At 43.5% G+C, this 26,026-nt stretch overlaps 1 protein-coding gene across 2 annotated transcripts in view; it reads right to left on the reverse strand.

Annotated features, from left to right (window-relative positions):
• The window catches only part of MBOAT2 (membrane bound O-acyltransferase domain containing 2), a 312,770-nt gene that overhangs the window by 100,543 nt on the left and 186,201 nt on the right, over nt 1–26,026 (reverse strand). For both annotated transcript variants that reach the window (XM_069728064.1, XM_069728065.1), the window contains exon 4: nt 6,268–6,363. In XM_069728064.1, the coding sequence (XP_069584165.1) occupies nt 6,268–6,363 (96 nt within the window). The remainder of the gene's footprint in view (nt 1–6,267; nt 6,364–26,026) is intronic.

A 26,026-nucleotide genomic window follows, 5' to 3' on the forward strand; every position in this document is an offset into this window, starting at 1 on the left:
CAGTAATTGCTGGTAAGCTGATCACACTGACATTCAGGAGTATATGCAATATGCCATTCGAAAACATGAAGCAGTAGACTTTGGAAAAATTAATATTTGTCTCATTCTCAAAATTTTTGTCCATGACTGTAGATTTTCATTTGCACACTTCGGATGCTGAATTTTGTCGTGAGGACACAGGAGAGGTTTTCTTTTAATGACTCTTCAATGAAAGTCATTTGTGCAGGTGTATTTGAACAGTAGAACAATGTGCCCAAACTTTTACATTGGTCCATTTTCCTTTTTGTAATTTTAAAAATGTACATAATGACAATTTTTTTTTTGCCAAAAGTACAAAGGAAATGTGTCACCTTTAACTTTAGGCCTTTTAGAGATCTTTCCATCTTCAACTAGCTTAACTGTCTACAACAACAGTAATTTTGAGCAGGGGTGCCCAAACTCTCCCTGAAACTATAAGACCTAAAAAGAGAACCTGTCTTCAGATAGTCTCCAAGAAATTCTAAAACAGAGAATCCTTTATCCAGAACCAAGATTCTTAGAGAGAATCTTCTGTAAATCCTAAAGACATACAGAAAATCCTCATACAGCTTAGAGGCCATGCAGAAGATCATTTCCCAAAAGTCACCGATTATACAAAAGATCATTTTTTCCCCAAAATTTTAAGAATATACAGATGATCATCTTCCCAGAATCATTAGTCATACAGGAGATAATTTTCAGATAGATCAGAAAAAATATATATATTTCTAGTGTCTCAGATTATATAGAACGTTCTTAGGCTGGACTCGAGTCATCTTCCCAGAATAATAGGTCATGAGAAGATCCTCTTCCAAGAGTCGCTGGTCAAATAAAAGATGTTCCCAGAGTCATTAGTCATAGAAGGTGCTCAACCAAAATTAATAAGTCATAAGAAAGCTCTTCAGCACAGAGTCACAGTTGATACGGAAGATCCTCTTCTTCAGGTCATGGGTCATATAGAAGATCCTTGTCCCGATAAAGGTCATACAAGAGATACTTTTTCCAATATCATTTGTCATTAAAGATCTCCTCAGAGTCATTGGTTATAGAGAAGATCTTCAGTCTAAAGACTCTAAAGTCAGATGACATACAGAAAAATCAACTTTTGTTGGCATGAGAAGTATTAATCCGACAAGTCTCTTGACTTTATGTAGTGAACGACATCCTATTACGGTGTTAGGATTGTTTCAGAATAAAGATGTTTGATCCAAATTTAATAAGTAACATAATATTATGCTACAAATCCTAACAGCCTTCAGTTTTAGGTTACCCAAGTCTGTGCTGTTATTACCTTGAAATGATTCTTCCATTTCTTCAAGAAACTGAAAATAGCAGGTGTGCTCTCTATTCTAAGGATGTGCCATTTAAGTTTTCAACATGCATTGTTTGAAATACATCATACAGTATATTGAAAACCATTTTAGACTAGCTAACAGTATTTCTAACATCCAATCCATAGGTGGTCATATTCCAAGTAAGCCACGTTCGTTCCTTGAAAGCAGGGGTCCCCAACTCCAGTCCTCAAGGCCCACCAACAGGTCATGTTTTCAGGATTTCCTTTGCATTGCACAGGTGATGCAATTATTACCTGGGCAAAACTAAGGAAATCCTGAAAACATGACATGTTGGTGGGCCTTGAGGACTGGAGTTGGGGACCCCTGCTTTAAAGGATTATTCCCCAAAATTCAAGTTATTCGCTACCCCAAGAACAGAATTCTGGAACCTTGACAACAGAGCTCTGCACCCCCTTCATTAATGAAAAGGAGGGGAGCTTGTTTTTGCTCCATCTTTTGTCTATGGGACTGCTGAACACACTGCTCGACTATATCAGTCAGCTCCATAGAATACGAATGCTGCAGAGACCACGAATACTCACCCCTGCTTCATTCAGGACGGGGCTGCAGACTCCTGCTCTCGAGGTTCCAGAAGACCGTTCTCAGGATCGCTGTTAAGTCCCCAGCGTAATCAGGTTATCTCTTATACTTTGCATCGAGGACAACTTGATTTTTTGGGAATAACTTTTTAATGAAGGTGGTCATGGTTCTTGACTTACAGAAGGATTGCTCTGTCTGTAGCAATAGCAGAATATACCACATGGTGGACATGAGCATACATATATTGGACAGATCTTGAAAGATCAGTAAGCCCCCAATATTCCAATTTTTACTCTTTAACAACATTGCTAAAGGCATATTGACTCTCTCCATATGCCCCAGTAGACCATATGGACATAATAGAAGGTGGTCCATCACTCAGGCCCCTTCCTCTAGAAAAATAGAGCAGCTGTAAAGAGGGGCCCTAACTCAGGATGACCCGCTTCATCCTTATTCGTGATGAGTGAACGTGTTGTGATAAGGTGTTATCCCATGCTCGGGTGCTAACCGGTGACTTCACTGTGCTCGAAAAAATATATTCGAGTCCCCGCGCCTGTGTCTCGTTGCTGTTCGAAAGCCACAACACATGGAGGGATTGCTGTTTTTTAGGTAATCCCTGCATGTGCTGTAGCTGTCAAACAGCAGAGAAACATTCAGGTGCAGGGACTCAAATATATTATTCGAGCACAGTGAAGTCACAGGTTAGCACCTGAGCATGGGATAACACCTTATCACAACACGTTCACTCATCACTAATAAGGAGGAATCAGAATATAATATGCAATAGAATATACAGTACAGACCAAAAGTTTGGACACACCACATCATTTAAAGATTTTTCTGTATTTTCATGACTATGAAAATTGTACATTCACACTGAAGGCATCAAAACTATGAATTAACACATGTGGAATTATATACTTAATAAAAAAGTGTGAAACATCTGAAATTATGTCTTATATTCTAGGTTCTTCAAAGTAGCCACCTTTTGCTTTGAGGACTGCTTTGCATGCTCTTGGCATTCTCTTGATGAGCTTCAAGAGGTAGTCACAGGGAATAGTTTTCACTTCACAGGTGTGCCCTGTCAGGTTTAATAAATGAGATTTCTTGCCTTATAAATGGTGTTGGGACCATCAGTTGTGTTGTGCAGAAGTCTGGTGGATACACAGCTGATAGTCCTACTGAATAGACTGTTAGCGGCTTTTTTTCTTGCCATAAAACAAATTCTAAGTAAAGAAAAATGAGTGGACATCATTACCTTACGAAATGAAGGTCAGTCAGTCCAAAAAATTGGGTAAACCTTGAAAGTGTCCCCAAGTGCCGTGGCAAAAACCATCAAGCGCTACAAAGAAACTGGCTCACATGAGGACCGCCCCAGGAAAGGAAGACCAAGAGTCACCTCTGCTTCTGAGGATAAGTTTATCCGAGTCACCAGCCTCAGAAATAGCAGGTTATCAGCAGCTCAGATTAGAGACCAGGTCAATGCCACACACAGTTCTAGCAGCAGGCACATCTCTACAACAACTGTTAAGACGAGACTTTGTGCAGCAGGCCTTCATGGTAAAATAGCTGCTAGGAAACCACTGCTAAGGACAGGCAACAAGCAGAAGAGACTGGTTTGGGCTAAAGAACACAAGGAATGGACATTAGACCAGTGGAAATCTGGGCTTTGGTCTCATGAGTCCAAATTTGAGATCTTTGGTTCCAACCACCGTGTCTTTGTGCGACGCAGAAAAGGTGAACGGATGGAGTCTACATGCCTGGTTCCCACCGTGAAGCATGGAGGAGGCGGTGAAATAGTGTGGGGGTGCTTTGCTGGTGACACTGCTGGGGATTTATTCAAAATTGAAGGCATACTGAACCAGCATGGCTACCACAGCATCTTGCAGCAGCATGCTATTCCATCCGGTTTGCGTTTAGTTGGACCATCATTTATTTTTCAACAGGACAATGACCCCAAACACACTTCCAGGCTATGTAAGGGCTATTTGACCAAGAAGGAGAGTGATGGGGTGCTACGCCAGATGACCTGGCCTCCACAGTCACCAGACCTGAACCCAGTCGAGATGATTTGGGGTGAGCTGGACCTCAGAGTGAAGGCAAAAGGGCCAACAAGTGCTAAGCATCTCTGGAAACTCCTTCAAGATTGTTGGAAGACCATCTTTAAATGAGAGGGTGTGTCCAAACTTTTGGTCTGTACCGTAAAATTATACATACATATACACACACTCTGGAATTGTCCACACAGTATATTGCCCAGTCACATAGTATATTGCCCAGTCACGTAGTATATTGCCCAGCTATGTAGTATATTGCCCAGCCACGTAGTATATTGCCCAGCCACGTAGTATATTGCCCAGCCACGTAGTATATTGCCCAGTCACGTAGTATACAGCACAGAGCAACGTAGTATATTGCCCAGCCACGTAGTGTATTGCCCAGCCACGTAGTATATTGCCCAGCCACGTAGTATATTGCCCAGCCACGTAGTATATTGCCCAGCCACATAGAATATTGCCCAGCAACGTAGTATATTGCCCAGTCACGTAGTTTATAGCCCAGTCACGTAGTTTATAGCCCAGTCACGTAGTATATTGCCCAGCCACGTAGTATATTGCCCAGCCACGTAGTATATTGCACAGCCAACGTAGTATATTGCACAGCCACGTAGTATATTGCACAGCCACGTAGTATATTGCCCAGTCACGTAGTATATTGCTCAGCCATGTAGTATATTGCCCAGCCATGTAGTATATTGCCCAGCCACGTAGTATATTGCCCAGTCACGTAGTATACAGCACAGAGCAACGTAGTGTATTGCCCAGCCACGTAGTGTATTGCCCAGCCACGTAGTATATTGCCCAGCCACGTAGTATATTGCCCAGCCACGTAGTATATTGCCCAGCCACGTAGAATATTGCCCAGCAACGTAGTATATTGCCCAGTCACGTAGTTTATAGCCCAGTCACGTAGTTTATAGCCCAGTCACATAGTATATTGCCCAGCCACGTAGTATATTGCCCAGCCACGTAGTATATTGCACAGCCAACGTAGTATATTGCACAGCCACGTAGTATATTGCACAGCCATGTAGTATATTGCCCAGTCACGTAGTACATTGCTCAGCCATGTAGTATATTGCCCAGCCATGTAGTATATTGCCCAGCCACGTAGTATATTGCACAGCGACTGAGTATACAGCACAGAGCCACGTAGTATACAGACTTAAAAAAAAAAAAAAAAACATATACTCACCTTCCGAAGGCCCGTTGCCGTTGAAGTCCTGCTATACGTACCATCCGCCGCCTTTGCTGCTCCTCACCACGCTCCCGGGACCGTTCCATTGCAAGCTGCAGCTTCCGGTCCCAGGGCTGGTATGAGCAGGACCTGTGATGACGTCGCGGTCACATGACCGTGACGTCACGGCAGGTCATTGTCGCACACCAGCCCTGGGACCGGAAGCTGCCGCTCGCAATGGAGCGGTGACCGGTCCCGGGAGCGTCGCGAGGAGCGGCAAAGGCGGCGGATGGTGAGTATAGCAGGTTTTTTTTTTTATTTTTATTTTTAACATGACATTTTTAGTATTGATGCTGCATAGGACCTTTGTCTCCATACAATCTAGGGTGGTGATTGTTTGTGCTCGCTGCAGATTTATTAACCCTATTGTTTTGCTATACTTGGCACCACTCGGTATTTCTAAAAAGTGTGCAACATTGAAAAAATAAAAAAATAAAGAATAAGGCTATGTGCACACGTCAGGATTTCTGGCAGAAATTTTCCTGACAAAAACCTGACATTTCTGCCAGAAATCCGCATGCGTTTTTTTGCGCGTTTTTGTTGCGTTTTTTTGCACGTTTTGATGCGTTTTTCCAAATGCATAGAATTGCGTGAAAAACGCAAAATTAATGAACATACTGCTTTTTTTAAATCGCAATGCATTTTTTTTGCGGGAAAAAAACCCATCATGTTCACAAAAATTGCAGAATGCATTCTAAATGATAGGATGCATATGTCTGCAGTTACTAATGCGATTTTATCGCGTTTTTTTTCGCGTGTGCACATACCCTAAAGAGCATTTTTGATCTTGTGCAAAGTTCGTGAACCACTTTGAAGAATTTGTCACAAAAATAGTGAATTAACAAAACATGACAAAAGAGGAAAAGTGCCCATGAAAAAAATAAAATAAAATGATGAATCGAGCCCTATATACTTTATTTCAACTTCATGTTACTAATAAGAACAATACATTACATAGTATTAATTACATTTTAATTATGAAACTTAGCTTTTAAGATCAATTGAAAAAATAATCAAGGGATGAAGTGGAGGTTAGAAGAGAAAAAAAAAATCTGAATTTAATTAATATTGCACTTACCCAGAAAAATCGGCAGAATACTGTCCATAATCAAAAATATAGACTCTCGCTATTTGGCACAAGGTGAGGTATCCCAAAGCAAACACAAAGCAGTATCTGTAAATTAATAAAACATGCAATTAAAGCTGACAGTCACAAACTCTGGTGTAAAAATGCTCATAAATAAATTAAAATACCTAGCATCATTAGCATTTTGCTTAATTCCTACTCCTGGTGTACACATTAAGCGGGAGATATATTATATAATTATATGTGTTTTTCAATCATCTGATCACTGAGGGTTTTAATGGTTGACTGGCACATCATCAGTCTCATCCGATGATGCTATGGTCCTCTTGCCTGAACACAGAAATGTATTAAGACTGAAGAACAGGATGTCATTGTTGACCGACACAGCGTAGACCACAAGGACGGACCAATTTTCCATTTTTTTAGCTATCCTGGTCAATTTTAGAGTTTTTTAGTTAAGGTAGAGGAACCTGTCAGGAGATTCATGGTGCCCAAAATTAGTCTATCCACATTATGCAGTCATCTATAGTTTACTCTGAAATGGTGCAATGTTTCAACATAATCAAAGCCTGTAAAGAAGCCGGGAGCAGGAAGAACAGTCATCTGGGCAGATCCCACAGACTTCCCCTGCCCAGTTAGCCTTCATTGCGATGTCTTTCCCTGCACACAAATAGGAATAGACCTGGCAAGGAGTCAAAGATGTGGTCTTAATCCGTGATATACAGCTAGAACTGTATGCACAAGGATTCAGGGAAGCCTGTCAATCACTGATTTTATACCACCCACTTAACGAAGCCCGGATTGAACAGAGATTTCAATAAATAAAATACTTTAATTATATACTTCTATTGGATTCTTTCCCACAAACCTACAGTAGTGTGCAAACCTTTTAAGAAGTGTGTGGAAAAAAAGATGCAGGAAAACAAGAATGCTTTAACCCCTTTACCCGCAAGGGTGGTTTGCACGTTAATGACTGGGCCAATTTTTACAATTCTGACCACTGTCCCTTTATGAGGTTATAACTCTGGAACGATTCTGACACGGTTTTCTCATGACATATTGTACTTCATGATAGTGGTAAAATTTCTTTGATATTACCTGCGTTTATTTGTGGGGGGAAAAAACGGAAATTTGGCGAAAATTTTGATAATTTTGCAATTTTTCAACTTTGAATTTTTATGCAATTAAATCACAGAGATATATCACACAAAATACTTAATAAGTAACATTTCCCACATGTCTACTTTACATCAGCACAATTTTGGAACCAAATTTTTTTTTTTGTTAGGGAGTTATAGGGGTTAAAAGTTGACGAGCAATTTCTCATTTTTATAACACCATTTATTTATTTTTTTAGGGACCACATCTTATTTGAAGCCATTTTTAGGGGTCTATATGATAGAAAATACCCAAGTGTGACACCATTCTAAAAACTGCACCCCTCAAGGTGCTCAAAACCACATTCAAGAAGTTTATTAACCCTTCAGGTGCTTCACAGGAATTTTTGGAATGTTTAAATAAAAAATGAACATTTAACTTTTTTTCACAAAAAATTTACTTCAGCTCCAATTTGTTTTATTTTACCAAGGGTAACAGGAGAAAAAGGACCCCAAAAGTTGATGTTCAGTTTGTCCTGAGTACACCGATACCGGATATGTGGGGGTAAACCACTGTTTGGGCGCACGGGAGAGCTCGGAAGGGAAGGAGCATTGTTTGACTTTTTCAATGCAGAATTGACTGGAATTGAGATCGGACGCCATGTTGCATTTGGAGAGCCACTGATGTGCCTAAACATTGAAACCCCCCACAAGTGACACCATTTTGGAAAGTAGACCCCCTAAGGAACTCATCTAGATGTGTTGTGAGAGCTTTGAACCCCCAAGTGTTTCACTACAGTTTATAACGCAGAGCTGTGAAAATTTAAAAAAAAAAAAATTCCCACAAAAATTATTTTTTAGCCCCCAGTTTTGTATTTTCCCAAGGGTAATAGGACATATTGGACAACAACTTTTGGGGTCCAATTTCTCCTGAGTACGCTGATACCCCATATGTGGGGTAAACCCCTGTTTGGGCGCACGGGAGAGCTCGGAAGGGAAGGAGCACTGTTTTAGTTTTTCAACGCAGAATTGGATGGCATTGAGATCGGACGCCATGTCGCGTTTTGAGAGCCCCTGATGTGCCTAAACAGTGGAAACCCCCAATTATAACTGAAACCCTAATCCAAACACATCCCTAACCCTAATTTCAATGGTAACCCTAACACACCCCTAACCCTATTCCCAACCATAAATGTAATCCAAACCCTAAGGCCGGTGTCACACAAGAGAGTTTTACGGACGTATGAGAGGTGCAGAAAATACGGATTGCATACGGTACAATGATTCTCTATGGCCCTGCTCCTATCTGCCGTATTTTACGGTCTTCTACGGCTCTAGAAAATCGCAGCATGCTGCGTTTGTCACCGTATTGCGCAAAAAAATACGCCAATGAAAGTCTATGGGGGCGAGAAAAATACGGATTACACACGGACTTGTGAGAAATACGCAGCGGTGTTCTATAGAAAAGCAGGCAATTCAATGCGGTGTACAGTAAAATCACACGGACAGGTTAGACTAGAATAGCTAAGATAAATGTCTACACATAGTATAGGGGTATAGTTAGATAGATATATAGAATATATTTATATATATTTATATTATTGGAACAGCAGCCAAAAATACCTTAATGTAGTGCAAAACTCTCCCAGCCAGTAGTCCAATGACTAATATATATATTCTGAAAAGTTCCCATGCTCGAGTTCATATGAGGACATCCATGGGATAGTATAGGGATATATATATATATATATATATATATATATATATATATATATATATATATATATATATATATATATATATATATATATATATATATATATATATAATAAATGTCTACACATATATACAGTATATATATATATATATATATATATATATATATATATATATATATATATATATATATATATATATATATATATATATCATATATATATCCCTATACTATCCCATAGATGTCCTCATATGAACTCAAGCCTGTGAACTTTTCAGAATATTTTCCCAGGCTCGAGTTCATATGAGGACAACCAGCAGAGGGCGCATCATTGCAACTCGAGGTAACTACAGGTCATTCACCTACATTCCATTCATTCACTGGGGTTTTTACAGCCAGGGGCGGCTGCATTAGCAGGCTTCTGCTTATAAAATTAGTTAACCCTTTCAGATGGATTTACAGCGTGGGATGAGACAGATCGTCTCATCGTCAGAAGGTATGGAATATTGTTGGTTTTTGTTTTACATTTGTTACAGGTGACAAAAATAAAATATTCCAACAACCTGTGTATTTATTTCATTAAAATACTTTGTAATCATGTGTGTGTTTTATTAACCATTTCATACTATTGGATTAATAATGGATAGGTGTCATAATTGACGCCTCTCCATTTTTACTCTGGCTTAATGTCACCTTACAATAGCAAGGTGACATTAACCCTTCATTACCCCATATCCCACCGCTACACGGAAATGGGAAGAGAGTGGCCAAGTGCCAGAATAGGCGCATCTTCCAGATGTGCCTTTTCTGGGGTGGCTGGGGGCAGATGTTTTTAGCCAGGGGGGGGCCAATAACTGTGGACCCTCTCCAGGCTATTAATATCTGCCCTCAGTCACTGGCTGTACCATTCTGGCGGAGAAAATTGTGCGGGAGCCCACGCCAATTTGTTCCACGATTTAACCCTTTAATTTAATAGCTAGAGCGCCCAAGTTTTGCACATACACACTACTAATATTAGTAGTGTGGAATATGCAAAAAAAAGGGGGATATGAGATGGATCCATTGTATGTCGGTTTTGCAAGCCTGCGAGAAAATCTCGCAGTATGGATGCCATACGGATTACATACGGAGGATGCCATGCGCAAAATACGCTGACACGACCTGCCTACGGATGACATACGGATCACTATTTTGGGAATTTTTCAGCGTATTACGGCCGAAAAAAACGGACCGTATTTTTATACGCTGAGTGTGAGGCCGGCCTAACCCTAACTTTAGCCCCAACCCTAACCATAGCCCTAACCCTAGCCCCAACCCTAGCCCTAACGGGAAATTGGAAATAAATACATTTTTAAAATTTTTTAATTTTTCCCTAACTAACGGGGTGATGAAGGGGGGTTTGATTTACTTTTATAGCTGTTTTTTTAGCAGATTTTTATGATTGGCAGCCGTCACACACTAAGGCTTCTTTCACACTAGCGTCGGAATCTCCCCGTCGCAATGCGTCGGGGAGAGATTCCGACGCTAGCGTTTGCTGCATTGCACAATGGAGGCAGCGGATGCATTTTTCCGGCGCATCCGCTGCCCCATTGTAAGGTGCGGGGAGGTGGGGGCGGAGTTCCGGTCGCGCATGCGCCGTCGGAAAAAGCGGTCCGTCGGGAGAAAAAAAAACGTTACATGTAGGGTTTTTTTCTCCCGACGGTCCGCCAAAGCACGACGCATTCGTCGCAAGACGGATGCGAAGTGTGCAAATCCGTCGTCAATAGAAGTGTATGGGGAAAAAAAACACATCCTGCAAGCACTTTTGCAGGATGCGTTTTTTCTGCAAAACAACGCATTGTGACGGATTTAAAAAAACACTAGTGTGAAAGTACCCTAAAAGACGCTTTTCATTGGAAAAATTTTTTTTTTTTGCGTTACCACATTTTGAGAGCTATAATTTTTCCATATTTTGGTCCACAGAGTCATGTGAGGTCTTGTTTTTTGCGGGACGAGTTGACGTTTTTATTGGTAACATTTTCGGGCATGTGACGTTAACTCTTTTTATTCCGATTTTTGTGAGGCAGAATGACCAAAAATCAGCTATTCATGAATTTCTTTTGGGGGAGGCGTTTATACCGTTCCGCGTTTGGTAAAATGGATAAAGCAGTTTTATTCTTTGGGTCAGTACGATTACAGCGATACCTCATTTTTATCATTTTTTTTATGTTTTGGTGCTTTTATATGATAAAAACTATTTTATAGAAAAAATAATTATTTTTGCATCGCTTTATTCTGAGGACTATAACTTTTTTATTTTTCTCTGATAATGCTGTATGGCAGCTTGTTTTTTTGCGGGACAAGATGGAGTTTTCAGTGGTACCATGGTAATTTATATCCATCTTTTTGATCGCGTGTTATTTATTCCACTTTGTGTTCGGCAGTATGATAATAAAGCGTTGTTTTTTGCTTTTTTTTTTTTTTTTTTTTTTTTTTACGGTGTTCACTGATTCACTGAAGGGGTCAACTAGTGGGACAGTTTTATAGGTCGGGTCGTTCCTGCAGGGAGGAGGAGGTAAGAGACCTTCGCAGCAACGCAATCACATCAAAGAAGCACGCAGGGAGCCCCCTCCCTGCACGATGCTTCCCTATACCACCGAAACACTGCGCCCCCGTGCGCGCGGCTGATTGCTCTGGACGTACTATTCCGTCCTTGGGAAGTAGGGCCCACCCCACATGGACTGAATAGTACGTCCAATGGTAGAAAGGGGTTAAAAAAATATAGAAGTGTTAAATAGATTATTTTTATCAATTAAAAAGCAAAGTGAATGAACAAAAGAGAAAACTAATTCAAAATATTGTTTGGCGTGACGACCATTTGCCTTCAAAACATAAAATCTTCTAGGTACAGTTTGTGAAAGAACTCTGTTCTTCTGTGGATGTTGGTTACACATCCTTTTGTCTCATCTTGTAATCTCAGATAGACTGGATGATGCTGAGATCAGGGCTCTGGGCCCGTATCATCACTTCCAGGACTCCTTGTTCTTCTGTACCCTGAAGATATTTCTTAATGGCATTTTCTGGAGTCGCTCTTCTGCGGTAGAATAAATTTGGAGACAGTCATCTCCCTGCTGGTATTGCATGATAGATAAGTATCTGTCTGTATTTCTCAGCATTGAGGACACCATTGAAGTTCACCAAAACGCCAACTCACTTTGCTGAAATGCAGCCATAGACCTACAAGGAACCTCCACCATGCTTCACTGCTGCTTGCAGACACCCATTATTGTACCATTATCTAGATCTTCACAAACAAATTGCCTTCTGTTACAGTTACATATTTTACATTTTGACCCATCAATAGAAATGCAATAATTGATTTTGCAGTACTCCAGTCCATAGGCCAAAACCGTAATCTGCCCAGTAGTCCAGTCTGTTGGCTGAAACCGTAATCTGGGACCACTGGATTGGAGCCCTGCGAATTCCCTTACTTTCTAGCATCCCAGGATCTTTTCTTGATTGGACAGGCCGGTACAACATCGTGTGTGCATCATACCGCAATGATGAAGTTGCTCTACACCAGCTAATCAAAAGAAGAGCTTGGAAGGCCAGGAGTGAACAAGATTTCCAAGTCAGTAGTCACTTGGCAAGGCGTCCTGCGAACGGATTCTCCCATCTCCACTCATCGGTCTAGAACACATACTACCATTTTTTTTGTACACCAGTTTCTACGTTTTCATGCATTGTTGAGTTACCGTATTTGTCCTTTTTCCATTTCAAAAGCATGTTTTGGCTGCAATTCTTCCATGAAGACCACGTCTGGTTGCTGCCAGATTTGAGCTCATGGCACTGCTGAACATCTTCTGATTTTGAAGAGAAGTACCATGATCTGCTGCCAAGTTTCATTGGCTGACCACTGAATTTCCGGCCCTTAAATTTGTCCATTTCTTGGTGTCCTCAATGCAGAGAAATAAAGGCAGATACATATCCGTCATGCAATACCATCAGGGAGGCATCCGATTGTCTACAAATTTATTCTGCACCAGGACAACAACCACAAACACACAACTAATTTAGTAAGTTCAGCGTATAGAAGATCAAGGAGTCCTGGAGTGAATATACGGGCCCACAGAGCCCTGATCTCATCATCCAGCATGTCTGGGATTACATTAAGAGACAGAAGGATTTGCTTTAGTGACAACCACAGAAGATCAGTGGTTAGTTCTCCAAGATGTTTTCATAGAAGAATTAATGTTTAATGCTGCTTTGAAGAATAAGGGCGGTCACACCAAATTTTGTGCATTTATTTTGCATTTTGTTAATTGATATAGATAAATTATTAATACTTCTATAAAAAATTTAAAATTTTTCTTACTAAAACTTTTGCACAGCACTGTACATATCAATCTGTTCATAGTCTGCTTCCTTTATACCATGCTGTCTATTGAATGTACATATTTTCTAACCAGACATTTATTTAACCCCTTCAAATTCCCCATGTCTTTCCAAACACAAACTGAATGTATTCATTATATTTCCCATACATGAAGAGAGGACATTTAAAAGGAGATGTCCAATGATATTAACCTCAAATAGATCAGTCAAATCTCGGTAGCCTTATCTCATGGAGATCCAATGCTGGTGCTTCTTTACCAAAAATAGACCAGGTTTTTAACAGCTAAAATGCCAGTGAATCCAAGATGAAAGCTGCTTTATATATTCCAGGAAATATAAAAAAAAAACAACACATGGACTTTTCTTCTTCTAAACATGCTTTCTGTCAGGAACTCCATTCAACAAAGCAGCAGGGATCCCTTTAAAGCCAAGAAAGACTCTTAGAAGAGGACAAAAGCTTCAAGAACACTTTCAACTCAACATGAAACATCTAAACATCTATGTATCTATGTATCTATGTGCAGCGCCCCAGAGATCTGGTCGTTGCAGTATGACACTCTGCCACTAAGGGGAGTGATGGTACGTCTGATGGCATTTAAGGAATTCTCCTGACCAGGTATCACCAGCACACATTACACTTCACACTCTGGCCACTAGGGGGAGCAAAAGGCTTTATTTATTGGGCCCCTCCTCACACTGGTAAAACTAGGGGTTGGATAGGAAGTTAGTCAGAAGCTGACAACACTAGAATCTGCTGGCTTCCATTACCTGTGCTGTGGAAAGGCAACAAGAGGGAGGGCTCTGTGTGCAGTCATGGGATGCTTTTACCTCACCACAGTGTGGCTGGCTGCCACAATTAAGAGGATAGTCTTTCCAAACTTTATACCATCTTTACTAGGCTTAAAACACAATAAAGCACTCTGCCACTCCTTTAGTGAACTATAACTCCCAGCATGTCATAGGATCTGCAGGACATGCTGGGAGTTATAGTTCTCCCATTGGATTTTAAAGCAGCACTCCAGTGTTATTTTGCAGTGCTGGAGTGGTGCTTTAAATATAAGCCCTGTGCCCCCATTCTTATACTCACCCTCCAGCATCTTCATATAGTACTGTACAGACACCACACTGGTCCCGCAGCTTCCAACATACTATTATATGTGGTGTTATTATATACTAGATAGTGGCCCGATTCTAACGCATCGGGTATTCTAGAATATGCATATCCCCGTAGTATATGGACAATGATGATTCCAGAATTCGCGGCAGACTGTGCCCGTCGCTGATTGGTCGAGGCAACCTTTATGACATCATCGTCGCCATGGCAACCATTATGACATCTACGTCGATACTGTGCCCGTTGCTGATTGGTCGCGGCCTCGACCAATCAGAGACGCGGGATTTCTACGTCGATACTGTGCCCGTCACTGATTAGAGACGCGGGATTTCCAGGACAGACAGACAGAGACAGAAAAACCCTTAGACAATTATATATATAGATAATAGTATGTTATTAAATATTTTACCACATTTTTTTGCTTCAAATATTTTTTCCCCATTTTCCACCTCTAAAACCTGGGTGCGCTTTATAGTCCGGTGCGTCTTATAGTCCGAAAAATACGGTATATAGATTCAAAGATTCAAGATTCAAAGAAGCTTTATTGGCAGGACCAAACACACATCAGTTTTGCCAAAGCAAGTGTATAAAGGCATTAGGGATAGGGACTGTAGGGTAGGAGCTGTAGGGAAGGTGGAAGGGGGCAGATCCATTGTGGGGGCTATAGTCCATGGCATAGGGGAGGTGGATGGGGGCAGATCCAGGGTGGGGGCTATAGTCCATGGCATAGGGGAGGTGGATGGGGGCAGATCCAGGGTAGGAGCTATAGTCCATGGCATAGGGAAGGGGGATGGGGGCAGATCCATTGTGGGGGCTATAGTCCATGGCATAGGGGAGGTGGATGGGGGCAGATCCAGGGTGGGGGCTATAGTCCCTGGCATAGGGGAGGTGGATGGGGGCAGATCCAGGGTGGGGGCTATAGTCCATGGCATCATAGTTCTCTTCTCGCAGGCTATGACATTCGCTCACATATTGCGCTGCTATCTCCACTGCTCTCTCCTTCTCCCAGCCGGATATATGTTTTCTCTTCCTCCTCCATGGTGATGAAGTCCGGGAAGAGATGCGAGAGTCTCCTGAAGTGAGTGTCCCTCACTGCTGAGTATTTGGAGCAGTGTAGCAGGAAACTGGGAGCGTCACTCTGTCCGAAGCCTTTATAGACTGCGCAAGCGCCGGCGCAGTCTGGGCCTCACAGAGTGACGCTCCCAGGAGATCGCGGTGTGCGTAAACACTGAACGCACACCGCGATCTCCACCGGAGAGTCAGGGACCGCCAGGAGGGCAAGTATATTCACTTGTCCCCCGTTCCAGCGCTGCGTGCGGCTTCGTCTCCCGGGTCCTCTGCTGTGACGTTCCCAGTTCAGAGGGCGCGATGACGCGCTTAATGCGCGCCGGCGCCGCCCTCTGACTGAACAGTCACAGCCAGAGGAGCCGGAAGATGGCGGCGCACAGCGCTGGAACGGGACAGACAGGTGAGTATAGCGCTGGGGGCCTGAGCTAGCGGTGACTCCGGCACCTGACCCCCACAGCGCGCCGGTGTCCCCGCCTGCTCAGGCCCCCAGCACTCGGCGCCCACCGACGTTAGGTGAATAGGTTTATATATATATATATATATATATATATATATATATATATCAGCAGCATACGGGGCATATATAATGGAGCATCTTATGGGGGGCATATAATACAATGGTGGCGCAGGATGGTAGCAGCACATGACAGAACGGGGGCGCAGGATGGTAGCAGCACATGACAGAACGGGGGCGCAGGATGGCAGCAGCACATGACAGAACGGGCGCAGGATGGGAGCAGCACATGACAGAACGGGGGCGCAAGATGGCAGCAGCACATGACAGGATGGGAGCAGCAAATGACAGAATGGAGGCGCAGGATGGGTGCAGCGACATTAGGTGAATATGGTATTTTTTTTATATATATATGGCAGCAGCATACGGGGCATATATAATGGAGCATCTTATGGGGGGCATATAATACAATGGTGGCGCAGGATGGGAGCAGCACATGACAGAACGGGGCGCAGGATGGCAGCAGCACATGACAGAACGGGGGCGCAGGATGGGAGCAGCACATGACAGAATGGGCGTAGGATGGTAGCAGCACATGACAGAACGGGGGCGCAGGATGGGAGCAGCACATGACAGAACAGGGGCGCAGGATGGGAGCAGCACATGACAATGGGGGCGCAAGATGGGAGCAGCACATGAAAGAATGGGGGCACAGGATGGGAGCAGCACATGACAGAATGGAGGCGCAGGATGAGTGCAGAACATGTCAGAATGGGGACGCAGGATGGGAGCAGCACATGTCACAATGGGGGCGCAGGATGGGAGCAGCACATGACAGAACGGGGGCACAGGATGGGAGCAGCAAATGACAGAACGGAGGCGCAGGATGGGTGCAGAACATGTCAGAATGGAGGCGCAGGATGGGTGCAGCACATGTCACAATGGGGGCGCAAGATGGGTGCAACACATGGCAGGATGGGGGCGCAGGACGGGTGCAGCACATGACAGGATGGGGACGCAGGACGGGTGCAGCACATGACAGGATGTGGATGCAGGATGGAGCAGCACATTTCAGAATGGGGGTGCAGGATGGGTGCAGCACATGTCAGAATGGGGACGCAGGATGGAGCAGCTCATGACAGGATGGGGACGCAGGATGGAGCAGCACATACCAGGATGGAGACCATATACCAATATAGATGCTCGCCACCCGGGCGTAGAACGGGTTCAATAGTATGTATATATGTATATATATACACATACTGTATATTATATATATTTTTTTATTTTTTTTTACACATGCATACGCAGTGAGGGAAATAAGTATTTGATTCCCTACCGATTTTGTAAGTTTGCCCACTGACAGACGTGAACAGTCTATAATTTTAAGGGTAGGTTACCATATATACTCGAGTATAAGCCGAGATTTTCAGCCCACTTTTTTGGGCTGAAAGTCCCCCTCTCGGCTTATACTCTGAGTCATACCCGGTTGTCGGCAGGTGAGGGGGAGCTGGGGCTGTCTAATTATACTCACCTGCTCCTGGTGCGGTCCCTGGCGCCCCAGCTTGTTCCTGTAGTGAGCCGTCAAATGGTACCGCTCATTACAGTAATGAATATGCGGCTCCACCTCCCATAGGGGTGGGGCTGCATATTCATTACTGTAATGAGCGGTAACGGTGACCGCTCAACACAGGAAGAAGCTGCAGCGCCGGGGAAGGGGACTGCACAGCGCCAGGACCGACCAGGTGAGTATACGGGGAGGGGAGCGCTGTGCGATATTCACCTCTCCTCATTCCGGCGCCGCTCCGTCTTCAGAGTCTTCTGCAGTGACGCTTAGGTCAGAGGGCGCGGTGACGTGGTTAGTGCGCGCCCTCTGCCTCAACGTCAGTGCAGAAGACGCTGAAGATGGAGCGGAGCCGGAACGAGGAGCACGTGAATATGGGGCAAGTGTCTGTATGGGGCCATAATGCTTGTGCAGCACTATATGGGGCAAATATCTTTATGGAGCATCTTATGAGGTCATAATTAACGTTTGTGGAGCATTACAGTATATGGGGCAAAACATTTGTGCAGCATTATATTGGGCAAATGTGTCTATGGAGCATCTTATGGGGCCATTATTAACTTTTATGCAGGATTATATGGGGCATATTTTAATATGGTGCATCTTATGGGGCCCATCATAAACTTTATGGAGCATTATATGGAGCTCCTGATTCAATATGGATATTCAAAAACACAATCTACTGATGTCTCAATTTTACTTTTATTGGTATCTATTTTTACTTTGGACATTTACCAGTAGCTGCTGCGTTTTCCACCCTAGGCTTATACTCGAGTCACTAAGTTTTCCCAGTTTTTTGTGTCAAAATTAGGGGGGTCGGCTTATACTCTGGTCGGCTTATACTCAAGTATATACTGTAATTTTAACATTGTGAGATAGAATATCAAAAATAAAAAATTCAGAAAATCACATTGTATAAATTATATACGGTACATTTATTTGCATTTTGCAGTGAGAAATAAGTATTTGATCCCCTACCAACCATTAAGAGTTCTGGCTCCTACAGACCAGTTAGACGCTCCTAATCAACTCGTTACCTGCATTAGACAGCTGTCTTACATAGTCACCTTTATAAAAGACTCCTGTGCACAGACTCAATCTGTCAGACTCTAACCTCTCCAACATGGACAAGACCAAAGAGCTTTATAATGATGTCAGGGACAAGATGACAGACCTGCACAAAGCTGGAATGGGCTACAAAACCCATAAGTAAGACGCTGGGTGAGAAGGAGATAACTGTGGGTGCAATAATAAGAAAATGGAAGACATACAGAATGATTGTCAATCGACATCAATCTGGAGCACCATGCAAAATCTCACCTTGTGGGATATCCTTGATCATGAGGACGGTGAGAGATCAGCCTAAAACTAGAGGGGGTACTTGTTAATGATCTCAAGGCAGCTGGGACCACAGTCACCAAGAAAATCATTGGTAACAAATTACGCCATAAAGGTTTAAAATCCTGCAGTGCCTGCAAGGTCTCCTGCTCAAGAAGGCACATGTGCAGTCTCGTCTGAAGTTTGCCAATGAACACCTGGGTGATCTGTGAGTGTGTTGGCATATGCAACAGATTGGGACTTATTATAAGTGAAAGGAGGACTTTATACTAACCAGACAGCAGATGGCGATAGTGTGTAAAGTTATATACTTGCTGTAATGTGGGGAGGGAAGCTCTCAGTGGTTGGTTGTTTTCTTACTTTCGGTTTTGCTTTTCTTCATGAATGTGTTGTCTTCAGTGCACGGACTGTGTGACACTGAATTGTATCTCATGTTTATCCAGTATGAAGTAAATACTGTTTACTCAAGATATCTTGCTGATTGAAGCTCTCCTAAGTACAGCGGTGACTGCAAGAAGACGCACTCTGCAACAGAGTGATGGGGAGAAGGTGCTGTGGTCAGAGAAGGCAAAAATTGAGGCATTAACTTAACTCCCTGTGTTTGAGGCAGGGAAATGCTGCTTATGACCCAAAGAACACAATCCCCACTGTCCAGCATGGAGGCAGAAACATTAGGGGGTGTTTCTCTGCTAAGGGCACAGGACTACTTCACCGCATCAATGTGAGAATGGATGGAGCCATGTACCATAAAATACTGAGTGACAACCTCCTTCCCTCCGACAGGACATTAAAAATGGGTCGTGGCTGGGTCTGCCAGCAAGACAATGACCAAAAACATACAGTCAAGGCAACAAAAGCGAGGCTCAGAAAGAAGCATATTAAGGTCATGGAGTGGCCTAGCCAGTCTCCAAACCTTAATCCCATAGAAAACTTATGGAGGGAGGTGAAGCTCAGAGTTGCCAAGCAACAACCTCAAAATAAAAAAATTTAGATATCTGCAAAGAGGAGTGGACCAAAATTCCTCCTGACGTGTGCGCAAACATCATCAACTACAAAAACAGTCTGACTGCTGTACTTGCCAACAAGGGTTTTACCACCAAGTATTAAGTCTTGTTTGCCAGAGGGATCAAATACTTATTTCTCACTGCAAAATGCAAATAAATTTATATAATTTATACAATGTAATTTTCTGGATTTTAGTTTCGATATTCTATCCCTCAATGTTCAAATTAGCCTACACTTAAAATTATAGACTATTCATGTCTGTCAGTGGGCAAACAAAATCAGCAAGGGATCAAATATTTAATTACCCCACTGCACATATACACACACACACACACTAAATGGACAGAGGTATTGGTGGATACGTGTTAACCACTGAATTCAGGTTTCCATTCAGTCCTATGGACACGTGTATTCCAGCACCTCGCCCTGTCGTCTGCCTTTACTAACGTGTGATATAAATGCTTGTTCTAAAGTGCTCACGGATACTAATGTGGTACTTTAACCCCTTCCCGACCCATGACGCCACGTAGGCGTCATGAAAGTCGGTGCCATTCTGACCCATGACGCCTATGCGGCGTCATGGAAAGATCGCGTCCCTGCAGATCGGGTGAAAGGGTTAACTCCCATTTCACCCGATCTGCAGGGACAGGGGGAGTGGTAGTTTAGCCCAGGGGGGGTGGCTTCACCCCCTCGTGGCTACGATCGCTCTGATTGGCTGTTGAAAGTGAAACTGCCAATCAGAGCGATTTGTAATATTTCACCCATTATAACGGGTGAAATATTACAATCCAGCCATGGCCGATGCTGAAATATCATCGGCCATGGCTGGAAATACTAGTGTGCCCCCACCCCACCCCTCCGATCGCCCCCCCCACCCCCCCGATCTGGCCGGTACACTGCTCCGGCTCCCCTCCGCCCTGTGCTCCGCTCCCCCCCGTGCTCGTGTCCGCTCCCCCCGTGCTCCAATCACCCCCCTGTGCTCCAATCACCCCCCCTGCACTCCGATCCACCCCCCCCTGCACTCCGATCCACCCCCCCGTGCTCCGTTCCACCCCCCCGTGCTCCATTCCAGCCCCCCCGTGCTCCGTTCCACGCCCCTCGCGCTCCGTTCCACCCCTCCCGCGCTCCGATTCCCCCCCCCGTGCTCCGATCCCCCCCCCCCGTGGTCCCACCCCACTCTATCATACTTACCGATCCAGCCGTGGTCCCGTCTGTCTTCTCCCGGGCGCCGCCATCTTCCAAAATGGCGGGCGCATGCGCAGTGCGCCCGCCGAATCTGCCGGCCGGCAGATTCGTTCCAAAGTGCATTTTGATCACTGAGATAGATTATATCTCAGTGATCAAAATAAAAAAAATAATAAATGACCCCCCCCCTTTGTCACCCCCATAGGTAGGGACAATAAAAAAAATAAAGAATTTTTTTTTTTCCACTAATGTTAGAATAGGGTTAGGGTTAGGGGTAGGGTTAGGGTTAGGGTTAGGGTTAAGGTTAGGGCTAGGGGTAGGGCTAGGGGTAGGGCTAGGGGTAGGGCTAGGGGTAGGGCTAGGGGTAGGGGTAGGGTTAGGGTTAGGGGTAGGGGTAGGGTTAGTGCTAGGGTTAGGGCTAGGGTTAGGGCTAGGGTTAGGGTTAGGAATGTGCACACGTATTCTGGTCCTCTGCGGATTTTTCCGCTGCGGATTTGATAAATCCGCAGTGCTAAACCGCTGCGGATTTATGGCGGATTTACCGCGTTTTTTTCTGCGCATTTCACTGCGGTTTTACAATTGCGATTTTCTATTGGAGCAGTTGTAAAACCGCTGCGGAATCCGCACAAAGAAGTGACATGCTGCGGAATGTAAACCGCTGCGTTTCCGTGCAGTTTTTCCGCAGCATGTGCACAGCGATTTTTGTTTCCCATAGGTTTACATTGAACTGTACACTCATGGGAAACTGCTGCGGATCCGCAGCGTTTTCCGCAGCGTGTGCACATACCTTTAGAATTAGGCCATGTGCACACGGTGCGGATTTGGCTGCGGATTCGCAGCAGTGTTCCATCAGGTTTACAGTACCATGTAAACATATGAAAAACCAAATCCGCTGTGCCCATGGTGCGGAAAATACCGCGCGGAAACGCTGCGTTGTATTTTCCGCAGCATGTCAATTCTTTGTGCGGATTCCGCAGCGTTTTACACCTGTTCCTCAATAGGAATCCGCAGGTGAAATCCGCACAAAAAACACTGGAAATCCGCGGAAAATCCGCAGGTAAAACACAGTGCCTTTTACCCGCAGATTTTTCAAAAATGGTGCGGAAATATCTCACACGAATCCGCAACGTGGGCACATAGCCTTAGGGTTAGGGTTGGAATTAGGGTTGTGGTTAGGGTTAGGGGTGTGTTGGGGTTAGTGTTGTGGTTAGGGGTGTGTTGGGGTTAGGGTTGTGATTAGGATTATGGCTACAGTTGGGATTAGGGTTAGGGGTGTGGGGGGGGTTAGTGTTGGAGGTAGAATTGAGGGGTTTCCACTGTTTAGGCACATCAGGGGTCTCCAAACGCAACATGGCGCCACCATTGATTCCAGCCAATCTCGTATTCAAAAAGTCAAATGGTGCTCCCTCACTTCCGAGCCCTGACGTGTGCCCAAACAGTGGTTTACCCCCACATATGGGGTACCAGCATACTCAGGACAAACTGCGCAACAATTACTGGGGTCCAATTTCTCCTGTTACCCTTGTGAATCTAAAAAAATGCTTGCTAAAACATAATTTTTGAGGAAAGAAAAATGATTTTTTATTTTCACGGCTCTGCGTTGTAAACGTCTGTGAAGCACTTGGGGGTTCAAAGTGCTCACCACATATCTAGATAAGTTCCTTGGGGGGTCTAGTTTCTAAAATGGGGTCACTTGTGGGGGGTTTCTACTGTTTAGGCACACCAGGGGCTCTGCAAACGCAACGTGACACCCGCAGAGCATTCCATCAAAGTCTGCATTTCAAAACGTCACTACTTCACTTCCGAGCCCCGGCATGTGCTCAAACAGTGATTTACCCCCACATATGGGGTATCAGCGTACTCAGGAGAAACTGGACAACAACTTTTGGGGTCAAATTTCTCCTGTTACCCTTGGGAAAATAAAAAATTGCAGGCTAAAAGATCATTTTTGAGAAAATAATTTTTTTTTTTATTTTCATGGCTCTGCGTTATAAACTTCTGTGAAGCACTTGGGGGTTCAAAGTCCTCACCACACATCTAGATTAGTTCCTTTGGGGGTCTAGTTTCTAAAATGGTGTCATTTCTGGGGGATCTCCAATGTTTAGGCACACAGGGGCTCTCCAAACGTGACATGGTGTCCGCTAATGATTGGAGCTAATTTTCCATTTAAAAAGCCAAATGGCGTGCCATCCCTTCCGAGCCCTGCCGTGCGCCCAAACAGTGGTTTACCCCCACATATGGGGTATCAGCGTACTCAGGACAAACTGGACAACAATATTTGGGGTCCAATTTCTCCTATTATCCTTGGCAAAATAGGAAATTCCAGGCTAAAAAATCATTTTTGAGGAAAGAAAAATTATTTTTTATTTTCATGGCTCTGCGTTATAAACTTCTGTGAAGCACCTGGGGGTTTAAAGTGCTCAATATGCATCTAGATAAGTTCCTTGGGGGGTCTAGTTTCCAAAATCGGGTCACTTGTGGGGGAGCTCCAATGTTTAGGCACACAGGGGCTCTCCAAACGCGACATGGTGTCCGCTAACAATTGGAGCTAATTTTTCATTCAAAAAGTCAAATGGCGCTCCTTCCCTTCCGAGCCTTACCATGTGCCCAAACAGTGGTTTACCTCCACATGTGAGGTATTGGTGTACTCAGGAGAAATTGCCCAACACATTTTAGGATCCATTTTATCCTGTTGCCGATGTGAAAATGAAAAAATTGAGGCTAAAAGAATTTTTTTGCGAAAAAAAAGTACTTTTTCATTTTTACGGATCAATTTGTGAAGCACCTGGGGGTTCAAAGTGCTCACTATGCATCTAGATAAGTTCCTTGGGGCGTCTAGTTTCCAAAATGGGGTCACTTGTGGGGGAGCTCCAATTTTTAGGCACACGGGGGCTCTCCAAACGTGACATGGTGTCCGCTAAAGAGTGGAGCCAATTTTTGATTCAAAAAGTCAAATGGCGCTCCTTCCCTTCCAAGCCCTGCCGTGCGCCAAAACAGTGGTTTACCCCCACATATGAGGTATCAGCGTACTCAGGACAAATTGCACAACAACTTTCGTGGTTCAGTTTCTCCTTTTACCATTGGGAAAATAAAAAAATTGTTGCTAAAAGATAATTTTTGTGACTAAAAAGTTAAATGTTCATTTTTTCCTTCCATGTTGCTTCTGCTTCTGTGAAGCACCTGAAAGGGTTAATAAACTTATTGAATGTGGTTTTGAGTACCTTGAGGGGTGCAGTTTTTAGAATGGTGTCACTTTTGGGTATTTTCAGCCATATAGACACCTCAAACTGACTTCAAATGTGAGGTGGTCCCTAAAAAAAATGGTTTTGTAAATTTCGTTGCAAAAATGACAAATCGCTGGTCGAATTTTAACCCTTATAACTTCCTAACAAAAAAAAATTTTGTTTCCAAAATTGTGCTGATGTAAAGTAAACATGTGGGAAATGTTATTTATTAACTATTTTGTGTCACATATCTCTCTGGTTTAACAGAATAAAAATTCAAAATGTGAAAATTGCGAAATTTTCAAAATTTTCGCCAAATTTCCGTGTTTATCACAAATAAATGCAGAATTTATTGACCTAAATTTACCACTAACATGAAGCCCAATATGTCACGAAAAAACAATCTCAGAACCGCTAGGATCCGTTGAAGCGTTCCTGAGTTATTACCTCATAAAGGGACACTGGTCAGAATTGCAAAAAACGGCAAGGTCTTTAAGGTCAAAATAGGCTGGGTCTTGAAGGGGTTAACAAGACGTCACTAGTGTATCAAGTCTGTTCATGACATTACTTCCCACCTAAATATTCCATCATCACCCCTGAATGATATTATTTAGAAGTCAGAGTCTATCAAGCACAGCAACATAGTAATCAACACCTTGTTGACTTCATAACTGCAGAGTCCAAACCTTCGCTGGTTTAACATCAGCACAAAAACTGTCAGGAGCTTCATGTCATTCATCGGTCTCTATGGCATTCAGCCTTACATCACCAAACACAATGCCTAGCGCTGGATGGAGTGGTGTAAAGCCGCCACCACTGAACTCTGAAGCAGTGGAACATGTTCTGCGCAGTGACAGGTCACACTTCTCTCTTGTGTATAATGGACGAGTCTGGGTTTGGTGAATGCCAAGAGAACGTTACCTGCCTGACTGCATTGTGAAAGTAGCAAAGTTTGGAGGAAAAAGGAAAATGTTATGGGGTTGGTCTTTCAGAGGTTGGCCTAGGTTCCTTAGTTCCAGTAAAGAACTCTTAATGTTTTCGCATACAAAGACATTTTGGACAATTGCAACTTCCACCCTTGTGGGAACTTCCCAGTACACAAAGTCCATAGAGGTATGGTTGGGGGAGTTTGGTGTGGAGGTACATGATCACACAGAGATCCAACCTCAACTCCATCCAACACCTTTGGGATAATGTAGATTGGAGATTGTGAGCCTGGCCTCTCCTCCAACATTCGGTATCTGACCTCACGAATGCTCTTCTCAAAGAATGAGCAAACATTTCCCACACGCTCCTCCAAAGTGTTGTAGAAAGCCTTTACCAAGGAATGGGAGCTATGCTATTTCTACTATAAAGAGGGTGCAAGGTCTGTAGATTTAGCATGATGATGGGTCATAAAAGCTCCTGTGGATGTAGAGGGTGCAAATGATTTGAAACTTTATAAAAGAACATAACGGGAAAATAAAAGGTTAATTCAAAACGTGGAATAATAAAACATGGAGCCAAAGCTTTATCTACCCAAGATACTAACTAGACAAAGCGCCTTTTGTGAATCCAGCAGTGAAGAATGCATTCAGCTGCTATTGTACGATTCTCTGTATTATGCTGGC

This window comes from Ranitomeya imitator, chromosome 5 (genome assembly GCF_032444005.1).
Source record: "Ranitomeya imitator isolate aRanImi1 chromosome 5, aRanImi1.pri, whole genome shotgun sequence".
Lineage (NCBI taxonomy): Eukaryota > Metazoa > Chordata > Amphibia > Anura > Dendrobatidae > Ranitomeya > Ranitomeya imitator.